Genomic DNA, 11,557 nt, shown 5'->3' on the forward strand with positions numbered 1-11,557 from the left:
TCATTTTAAAGTTGAATGCCCGTGCGGATGTGCCGCATCTAGTTTTATATTCTATTTCCTACTCAGGTGTATGTTTGACGCTAATTCGAAGAAGATTTAGAATTTAATTAAAATAGTATAAAGTCATGCTAAAGCCCATTTGGAGATATGATCACTAATTTTGCGGCAGAGTAATTATTCAAGCGATTTAATTATAATTTTATGTTCCAGCGGCGGTAGAATGGTTGACACGCCAATAGTTCGAGTGGAGCACGGCCAGCTGCAGGGCAAGCTAGTCAATGGACCCTCGGGAAAAGGGTTCTACAGCTTCCAGGGTATTCCTTATGCTGCACCACCGCTCGGATCTTTGAGGTTTAAGGTGGGTGCTTCAATGTAAGGACACGTAGTTTATGATACTTTTAATTGAGGTCGCATTTAAGGAAGCTGTGCACACAAAATCGGAACGGAATACGATTAAGCAGATAATGCAATCCACGAAGACGCGCCCCACTATTCCTCTTAACCGTTTATAGTATATGTGTGCAAGCTTCCGTCAATGAAGAGTGTTATCGGTACACACGCACACTACAATAAACCGCTAACGGATCGTTACTAACGCTCGGAGTAAACTCCCCGTACCCCGCCATCCCCTCAACCAAGAATTGGTGGGGCGCGTCTTCGCGAATTGCACTATCTATAGGCTGTTAATTAAACGGCTTGTTAAGCTAGTAGTCTGAGACGTAGCCATATAATAAGTGATTTGTATAATTAATGCGAGCCTCTCCATTTATTCTTGTGTGAAATGGATTTAAAGAGGCGACATTTGTCACAGAAAATGCGCAAAGATCCTTTATGTAATCGCATAAATAATGTAGTAGAGGCCACTTCAGTTCATATATTGTTATTTGATATGATGCCAGTGTTACTTGGGTTGGTTCCAGTAGCTGCAGTCTTATGTAATATATTCTTTAGTGAATTTTCTCACATAAGATTTCTTAAAACTTGCTTACATAACATTGAATCAATATTGAAATTTCTCATTCTCATAGAGCTATGCGTGCGATAGAAATAAAGATGAAACATTTGACACAAAAAATATTTTTTTAAAAATTAAATTCATTGAGCCAATCTCAGCTAATTTCACATTATTAAACAAAATGCAAACGTCATCCATCCAACTCATTTGCCTAGTAGTTTGATCAACTGGCGGAATATCTTTCAGGCCGCTAGTATGCGCGTAGGACGTAGTTAGTTGGCTGTGACAGCTACACGGAGCTTGGATTAGGAGTAAAACTATAACTCGTTTTGAATGCTATGTAGTAGTCGTGGTTAGCGAGTGACCGAGGTTAGAAGTTTAACGCAAAAATACTGTTTATCCTACCTATAAGTAATAAATAGCTGTGTGAAACAGACCCCAAGTGTAATAATTGCGTGTATTTTTTAATTATTAATATTATTCCTATGTTGATTGTAAAGATTCAAATGTAATGATGGCATTCTGAACTAAATAATTTATTTAGGTTCATTACAGCAATTAAGGTTTAAAGTTTGGTAAAGACTTCTTAATGATGAGCTCCAGATCGAAACCCGAACAGTCTTCATCATTATTGAAATTTCTTTACGCACGCTTGAATTGGGGAGTAAGCTGACACACACATATATATACATACATATAGATGGAGCGAAAGAAGTTTCACTTCAGTCGTGTGGTCATAAGCACACTCGTTCTTTTTTTGAGTTACTGTATATTTAAGTGATATTATGACTTGAAACCACTTTAAAATACCTAAACTATACATAGATTTGTTTATAAAAAGAAAACATTATTTTATTCATTTTTTATATATTTAATGATATAAACGAATGTAGTATATTAATAACATTATTTTATCTAATATTTAAAATATCGCTTGATATATATTGCGTAAACATGGCTTCAATACAACTTTAGATTAGGACTTAAATCAGATTAATTGCGTTAAACTTGTTTAATCCACATTTGTCAATCGTTTATTGAACAAAAGTACATACAAAGGTCTTCAAGTAGCGTGAGTTGGACAGATATTTAAAGCATTTTGAGGTTTCGGCATATGTTTTAAAGGAATTTACGTAAATACCTATAGTTTGGCCAAAGCAGGGGCAAGTGTTAGTATTTTAGAATAAATTCAGTGTTCTAAGTCGTATTAATGCAGTGACATGGCCTCTCTCACATTGAACTAGCGTGATTTGTAAGTTTTCACTACGTCTAATAATATACACGTAATTTGGAGAAAAGACTTGTGTTTGGTGTTCTATAATCTATGGATTAGCCGGAAACACAAATACTATGAAACAATTATTCATCTGTATTCTAGGGGATCGTATTGCTTTGAACGGAGAAAATATGGTCCACTCGCATATATCCGCAAAACGTTTATTGTGAGATTACATTAAAATACATTTAAAGATCACGAGTAAACTGTAACTAGTGATCTTGATAACAAATGTATTTTAAATGTTGAATACATTTTTATTGTTTCGTTGTGTTTATTGTTAAAATCATGCCTCAATGGAGGAGCATGTAAACGCGAAATATTCTAACTAGCCATGATTTATTACGTGTACAATATTTATGTTTTTGAACCCCAGATTGAAGACTATATTATCATTTTTTTATTTGCACAGGCTTGTCAATATTATAAGGAGAGATATCCATAGTTGCTCCTCACACTGCTATTATTTTCGTTTAGTTTTTGTAATTGTTTTATTAGGGTGTAGGTATATCTATCATGTTTGCCTAGAAATGATTGTCACATTAAAATTTGTATTTGTGGTGTGGTGGTGACAAGCTTTTATCAATAGATGTAAAACGCATATGGGAGAGATAGTAATTTGTATATAAATCTGTTATATCGACATGTAAGGGACTAATCATATTTGGTCGTAAAAACCGATAGTCATAATACCCGATGACTTTGTTGTTAAATACCTAATACAATAGAATCAGCCTTTGATTTTGGTCAATATAACCGGTATTTTTTTTTAAACGATGTTGTCGTTAACGGTTTTTGCTTATATTTGGGTAATTACGAAAGAAAAATGATCTCCCCCAATCTAATAGGTTCAATAAAAATAGTCCACTTGAAACTCGATTGGTGCTGTGTGTGAAAAATGCGATAGCGATATATCACAATGATAAATGATAAACACAAACCTGACATCTGATAAGCGGCTTAAGATTGACGTATTTGTGGAATAGAAAATAAAAACTTTGGGTTCATGAACTACCTGAATATATTTATATAATTTACCTACAGGTCCGTTTGACTTCAACTTGGCGTTTGACAACAACTTTTTGGCGTAGGGACCTGACGACCCCATCGCCCACTGGTGAAATAACCTGTGAAAGAGGTTATTTCACCAGTGCAATCAGTCAACCCCCTTCCTAGTGGGAGTGCCATGCTGTTGCTTTCGGGCTTCAGCCAAATGGGCAGGCACGACCGGGGCAGTACCACTGTCTCACAGAAAACCGGCGTGAAGTGATGCAATAGGTTTATCTTATTGTACTCGCGTTTCGTTCGGTGAGTGAGACTCCCGGAGCCCATCCCCCCCCCCTTCCCCAGAGTATGACGGTGCAGTTTAAAGAAAGATTACCCCAGGGGGGTACCACACGTGGAGAATCCCCCTCTGGGCGTCCATCATCGGAACAATCAGTATCCGGTGGTGGATGCACAGGCTGCCCTTCGTATTCTGGGGTGGGCAAAAACTGCGCTCTAAACAAAACATCCAGTTCTAGTTTCAGGTTTCGATCTCGGGGCAAACGGAAGAATTCGCCGAAGGCAACCCCTTCCACGCTCACAGTGGACTTCACCAATGTTAGGGGGCTCAACTCAAACCTAAGCGCGGTTCACTTTCACCTTGAATCTGCGAAGCCGGCCTTATTCTTCCTCACTGAGACTCAGATATCCTCCCCGGCTGATACTTCTTACCTCTCCTACCCGGGGTACAAATTGGAACATTCATTTGTGCCGCGGGCGGGAGTTTGCGTGTACGTCAGAGAGGATATCTGTTCTCGTCGCCTCGGGACGCTTGAAGGAAGGGACCTATCTAACCTCTGGCTCCGCATAGACTGCGATGACCATCCGCGATTCTATGCGTGCCTGTATAGGTCCCATAGCGGAAATGACGAAACTGACCGACTCATCGAGCACATCCAAATGGCTACAGATTCCCTGCTTGAAAGGGTTCCTACCGCCGAAATCGTGATACTTGGCGATTTTAACGCCCACCATGCCGATTGGCTCGGCTCTGAAACCACCGATCACGCGGGAAGATCCTTTCACGACTTTGCTTTAGCCTACGACCTGACACAAATGGTCCCTGCGATTACGCGAATACCAGATGTGGACGGTCATAAACCCTCTTTGTTGGACCTTCTGCTGACTTCGCATCCGGAGAACTATCAAGTCTCCGTTGACCCGCCATTGGGTTCATCGGATCATTGTGTGGTCCGGAGTACTGTGCCATCTACGCGCCCTTCGCGGTCGCGCTTTTTGGGTTTTCGCCGTATTTGGCACTACAAGTCAGCAGATTGGGACGGGATGCGGTCTTTCTTTGCGTCCTACCCTTGGGGGCCTATTTGCTTTTCGTCTGAAGCTCCAGATTCCGTCGCTGCCTCTGTCGCCGAAGTGGTTCTGCAGGGAATGGAACTCTTTATTCCTTTTTCTGCGGTGCCGATCGGTGGCAAGTCTCAGCCCTGGTTTAAGCGTTCTTGCAAGACAGCCTCGCGTCGAAAGCGAGAATGCTTTAAGGCATGGGCAGAAGCGGCGAAATCTCGTGATGCTAATACCAGCGAACTCAAAAAAGCATATAACTCAGCCTCCAGGTCCTTCAAACGGGAAATCACTAAAGCAAAGTCAGAGCACATTGCCAGATTTGGCGAGAGATTGGCCCAACTCCCTTCGGGGACTCGAGCCTTCTGGTCTCTAGCCAAAGCTGTCCAAGGGAATTTTTGTCAGCCCTCCATTCCACCATTGCACAGGGAGGATGACTCGCTGGCCCACACTGCGAAGGAGAAGGCCGACCTTTTAGGCTGTCTCTTCGCGTCCAACTCGACTTTGGATGACCGAGGGAGATCACCACCGAGCATTTCATGGTGTGATTCTTCGATGCCGGAAGTTACATTCCGGCAACGTGCTGTCCGTAAAGCATTATCTTCCTTGGACATACATAAGTCGAGCGGGCCGGATGGTATTCCTCCAATTGTGCTGCGTACTTGTGCTCCTGAGTTGGCTCCGGTCTTAACGCGCCTTTTCCGGTACCTGTACTCGCTTGGCACTGTCCCGGAGTGCTGGAAGATCGCATCGATACATCCGATCCCTAAAAAAGGCGATCGCTCCGATCCGTCCAACTATCGCCCAATAGCGATAACCTCCTTGTTCTCCAAAATAATGGAATCCATTATTAATTGCCAGCTCCTGGAGTATCTGGAGGGCCACCAGCTGATAAGTGACTCTCAGTACGGCTTTCGTCGTGGTCGTTCGGCTGGTGACCTTCTTGTATACCTTACGCATAGATGGGCGGAGGCAATTGAGTCCAAGGGGGAGGCTCTAGCGGTTAGTTTGGACATAGCGAAAGCTTTCGATCGGGTGTGGCACAGAGCACTGCTCTCGAAGCTTCCAGCCTATGGGCTTCCCGAGAAATTATGCGATTGGATCTCCAGCTTTCTGGCCGATCGGAGCATCAAGGTCGTCATCGACGGAGCATGTTCCGACCTTAAACCCGTGAACGCTGGGGTCCCACAAGGCTGTGTTTTATCCCCGACCCTGTTTCTTCTGCATATCAATGATATGTTGCAACTTAGCAACATTCACTGCTATGCGGATGACAGCACTGGGGACACTCTTTACACTGGCCGGGCAAGTATTTCTCGGGCAGATGTCGATGAGTACCGGAACAAACTTGTGTCTGAAGTAGAAACCCTACTACGTGGAGTCTCTGACTGGGGCAGACTAAACCTAGTCCAATTTAACCCCAAAAAGACACAAGTTTGCGCGTTTTCCGCTAAAAAAACACCCTTTGTCGCTACTCCTCTTTTCGAAAACACTCTCCTTAAAGCCACAGCCAGCATTGGAATACTTGGCGTTGACATATCGAACGACGTTCAGTTTCGCGGTCACTTGGAGGGAAAGGCAAAATTAGCCTCCAAAAAGCTCGGTGTGCTCAGCAGGGCGAGACGGTACTTCACTCCGGGCCACCGCTTGCAACTATATAAAGCGCAAATTCGGCCCCACATGGAGTACTGTTCCCACCTTTGGGCGGGTGCTCCCCAGTACCAGCTTCTTCCACTTGACCGTATTCAACGAAGAGCGGTTCGAATCGTTGACGACCAAAATCTCTCCAAGCGGCTTGATCCTTTGGCGTTGCGTAGAGATGTGGGGTCTCTCTGCATCTTCTACCGCATTTACCATGGAGAGTGTTCAGAGGAGTTGTTCGGATTAATACCTGCAGCTGAGTTTCATCATCGGACGTCGAGGCAGAATACGAAATTCCACCCGTATCACCTCGACGTCCGCCGTTCCACAACTGCGCGTTTTTCCAGGCAGTTTTTGCCGCGCACCACCACTCTGTGGAACCAGCTGCCAACTGAAGTATTTCCGAACCAATTCGACTTAGGGTCCTTCAAGAAAAGAGCGTACCAATTCTTAAAAGGCCGGCAACGCACTCGCGAGCCCTCTGGCATTGAGGGTGTCCATGGGCGGCGGTATCACTTAACATCAGGTGAGCCTCCTGCCCGTTTGCCCCCTATTCTATAAAAAAAAAAAAAAAAAAAAACTAATAATGGATTTGACGTTAATTAACACCAGGTGTAATTTGATACTAATACAGTGGAATCTCGATAACTCGAATTTCCAGAGGAATTAAAAAAAACATTGACCTAACAAGAACTTAAAATCTTAAAAGGCCGGCAACGCAGAGAGTGTCCTGTCCTCGAGGACACTCTCAAAACCAGAGCATTGAGAGTGCCCATGGGCGGCGGTATCACTTAACATCAGGTGAGCCTCCTGCCCGTTTGTCCCTGTTCTACAAAAAGAAATTTCGACTTACAGAGGCACGATTTCTATGTGTATTTTCGATATGTAGAGTCGAGATTGAATAACAATTCAATTTAAGTTACACTAAAAAAAAATATGATTTTGGATTTTATTGCTATTATTTCAGAGAATTCCAAGTAAGACGTCATTATATTTTACTAACTACGGCTTACGGAGTCCCTGTTTTGAAATTCTAGTTATAGAGTGTGTATTATCAATACTTCGTAGGGAAAGATCATTTTGTTCAAGTTACAAAGTCGAGGTATCTCAAACCTCGTATCTCGGGTTCAGCGGAAGAGAATGGCAATTTTTATCGAGCTATAGAGATTCTACTGTATATCTTTACAAATCTATGAATAAAACTGTGATTAATTTTATAGCAGGTGTCTTACGAACATTTTCTATTTCCAGGCCCCTCAGCCACTGCAACCATGGGAGGGAGTCCGCGACGCCACAGCAGAAGGCAATGTCTCCGCCCAAATTGACCAATTACTCGGCACCCCATACACTGGCGATGAAAACTGCCTCTTCCTCAACGTATACACCCCAAGCCTAGATGGTGAATTCTTGCCAGTCATGGTTTATGTACACGGAGGCGCTTTCCTCTTTGGTTCCGGTAATTCTTCTTTTCTCGGTCCCGACTATCTCATTGAAAAGGATGTCGTCGTTGTCACAGTTAATTACAGATGCGGCGCGCTCGGTTTCCTCAGTTTAAATACCCCAGAAGTACCCGGAAATGCTGGATTAAAAGACGTCATCCAAGCCCTTAGGTGGGTCAAGCAGAATATCAAAAACTTTGGCGGTAATTCTGGTAACATCACCCTCTTCGGTGAAAGTGCCGGAGGCGCAATCACCTCCATCTTGGCCGCTAGTCCCTTGTCTAAAAATTTAATCAGCAAAGCAATAGCTCAATCCGGAACGGCATTATGCCATTGGTCGCTACAGGTTGATCCAATCATGAATGCAAAGAAATTAGCCAAAGAACTAGGCTGTGAATCGACTGAACTGGGTGATATTTTAGAGTTTTTGTTGACCACGCCAGTTAAAGACATCGTCGAAGCCAACACAAAACTAGATCCTGTAAGTGAGCTATTCCAAAAGGGACTCATAACATTTGCTCCAGTTATAGAAACTGAATTCCCCGGAGTGGAGGCGGTTTTGACTGAATCTTATCTAGATATCGTTACTTCTGGTAAAGTAGCAAAAATTCCTATCATGGTCGGTACCACAACTCTGGAATGTATCGGAGAAAAGGTTGATGTACCACTATTCCTTGCTAATCAACTGAATGTTACCAATCCAACTGATGTAAAAACAATTGAAGCTAAAGTTAAAGAATTGTACTTCAAAAATTCTGAAGGTTTGCAAGAAACTTCGGCACTTGTATCGGATTTGCTTATTAATTATGGAGCGCATAGATTGGTCACGAAATTGGCAAAAGTGTCTGATCAGCCAATTTTCTACTACAAGTTTGATTATGTTGGGGAAATGAATTTGTCAAATACGCTCCCAATGAGCTTAGGAGTTAAACATGCTGGACATTTGGATGAGCTGGGATACCTGTTTAAGATTGATCTGCTGAAGGACGTGGAACAGACTCCTCAAGACCTCACCATCAGGGAACGGATGGTCAGGCTATGGACCAACTTTGCTAAGTCTGGGTAAGTCTTATGATACCATTATGCTTATTATATTTAAAAAATTCAACATTTGTGACTATATTTGCTCCGCCATTTTATTCTGTTAATTTTGTGTAGCGTAATGTTAAATATGCCTTTAATTTAATTTTCAATTACTTAATTTTTCTTTTTTTGGATTTATGATATTTGTTTAGTAATAAATATATCTTTAAAAGGGGTCTACAACGAAAAGAGCCTGATCCTAGGCCTCAGATTTCTGAATCTGTTTCATAATCATTTTTAAATCGAATAGGCAAGTAGGTGATCAGCCAACTAATTCTTGACACACGCCGTCAATTTTTTGGGTCTAAGCCAAGCCGGTTTTCTCACGCTGTTTTCTTTCACCGTTCGAGCGAATGTTTAATGCGTATATAGATACAAAGTACATTCGTTTACAGCCTGGGAACGACCCTATGATCTCAGAAATGAATGTCGCACGCTGCCACTAGGCTAACTCTGTTCTAATTACAAAGTTTCTAAGACCAACATTTTTTAATTTTTACTCTACAGTAATCCAACCCCCGAAGACAACTACTACCTGGCGGTGACTTGGAAACCAGTAACAAAAGACAATTTGTATTATCTCAACATCAATAATGAGCTTTCTGTAGGAACCAATCCCGATAAAGACAGAATGGACTTATGGGATGATATTTACGCAAAATACTACAAACAACGTGAACAAGTTGTTAACCAAATCCAAGCCGCCACAGATGTCGTGGACTCTACACCCGTGATAGTACAAGAAACAGTAATTCAAACAATTGTTAATAACGAACCGGCTGAAAATAAAATTATTGTTGAAGAAACTAAAACGAATCTAGCCGATTTCGAGAAAAAGGTTGAAGAAATCAAAAGTGCTATGGACGAAGCGTTGGCTCACAACGGAACTGAAATCACAAATAACGTTCAAGTTAAAGAGAATTCTCTTAGTAAGCTGATTGAGAATTCAGAGGGTGAAGAGATTAGATCCGTACGCGAAATAGTAACCATTTACAAAGAATCGAACTCGAATGGCGTTGACGACCATAAACTAAATGGGAACACTGATAAGAAACCCCGTCCGTCCAACGAAATTAAAATGGTACAAAACAGCAATACCGACCCTAAAGACGTGATTAGAGCCAACGACCCACCGGAAGACGATTTGCCCAAAAACATTGGTGTAAACAAATTCGTAAACTTCTTTGAATCACTCGGTAAAAAGTGATTTTTTAATGAATTAATTCCTATTTCACTACCATTAAGTATATGCAATTTGATAGCTCCATTTCTTTTTGAACTGATATATCTTTCTAATGCGTCATTAAGGTATTTGACGCGATATTATAATACGGTTTAATGTTATCTCTGGAATAATTAGAAAGTGCCAAAAATCTAGTCTGTCGATTGACTTAGATCATCGGGCCAATAAGCTTGTAATACATATCCCTTACAATTTCAACAACATTGTAAAAGATAAATATTCGAAAATCAAAATATTCCCAAGGGATTTATGTAATTATTACGTGATGGCAACACTATCCATAGATTAATAAGTAGTTATAAACAGTTTGACTTAAAGTGTTGTGAAATGGGTTCCAAATATAAATAATAATAGGTTAGGGTGAAAAGTTTTAGGCGCCATTTCTGAATTTAATAAATATTCCATTATACATGAAACTTGTAATAATCATTTTTAGTTAATTACTTGTTTAAAGTAACATTCCTTAGTGCATTTAATTGTAATTTTTGCATTTAATCACATCGAAGTATTTGACATTATCATTCCAATTTTGAAATAATTATTTAAATTTGACGTTATTGGTGTTGCTAGTTTTTAGAAATTTCCCAACTTTTAATGATTGTATGAGTGATGTCTAGTGCCTTTATATTTTAACAATTTAATTTTATTTTGCCTTATACTTCATATTTTTGTTTTCATATATATTTATATTTAGAAGATTCATTAATTTAAAACGACTTGGTCGTATTTTATGTACATTAAAATATAATTATATTTTTTACAGCTTTTAAGATATATTTTTGTTTGGAAAATAAATGTTATCTTTTAGAAAAGAATTAAGCTTTTAGTATTAAAATTTCGTATGTTTTTACCTTAACACATCCCGGATAGAATAGAGACATATACAACATATTTACTTCCATTATATTATCTTCACGTCACTTTATCTTTGCACGTCGTTAGAATATATTAGAAATAGTTTTCCGCATATTCATGTGGCGTCATTAATGTCAGTGAACTGCCAAGATATTGTGACCGAATTTTGCAATCATGTTTTTTTAATAGAATTTGCTTTATGTAGATACATTCTGTGCCAATACTATCATTTTTGTTAATTTAAGTTGAACAAGATGTGTATTTTTATATAATTATTATGAATAAATTATGATAAATAAGTGTTGTTTTTGTCACTTTTTATTAATTTCGCCTTTTACCGAGAAAGCAAAACTAAAGGTAAAAACCTTTTTTTATCGTGTTTCGTCGATTTCATAGTCGTTTTCTGATAATTTTTAAGATAATGCATAGTTTTGAGCGCGGCAATCAAATCAAGAAATTCCGTAACGAAAAAAAATCTAACATGGTGGCGTAATATAGGTGCGGTCAATACGCGTCAGAGCGGGACAAAACGCATACTGCGTCTCCACATCCCTCTGATGAGATTGGTGACGTAGCAAGCAAGGCTGGCGCAGCCGGTACGCGTTAAGAGTGAGACTGCCTATATAGAGGTGTTAGTCTGAGTCTGGTAGAGTGGTAGATTGAGTGAATATCAAAGAAAAAAAATACTGCATAAATAGTAAATAAATATAATTGCATATATATAA

At 40.3% G+C, this 11,557-nt stretch overlaps 1 protein-coding gene across 3 annotated transcripts in view; it reads left to right on the forward strand.

Moving 5' to 3' along the window:
* Positions 1–11,131, forward strand: part of LOC110998340 (juvenile hormone esterase) — a 29,126-nt gene extending 17,995 nt beyond the window's left edge. For all 3 annotated transcript variants that reach the window (XM_022267052.2, XM_022266960.2, XM_022267129.2), the window contains 3 exons: positions 211–358; positions 7,464–8,713; positions 9,242–11,131. In XM_022267052.2, coding sequence (XP_022122744.2) covers positions 221–358; positions 7,464–8,713; positions 9,242–9,941 — 2,088 coding nt within the window. In that variant the 5' untranslated portion in view covers positions 211–220 and the 3' untranslated portion in view covers positions 9,942–11,131. The remainder of the gene's footprint in view (positions 1–210; positions 359–7,463; positions 8,714–9,241) is intronic.
* The last annotated feature ends 426 nt before the right edge of the window (positions 11,132–11,557 follow it).

This window comes from Pieris rapae, chromosome 15, assembly GCF_905147795.1.
Source record: "Pieris rapae chromosome 15, ilPieRapa1.1, whole genome shotgun sequence".
Lineage (NCBI taxonomy): Eukaryota > Metazoa > Arthropoda > Insecta > Lepidoptera > Pieridae > Pieris > Pieris rapae.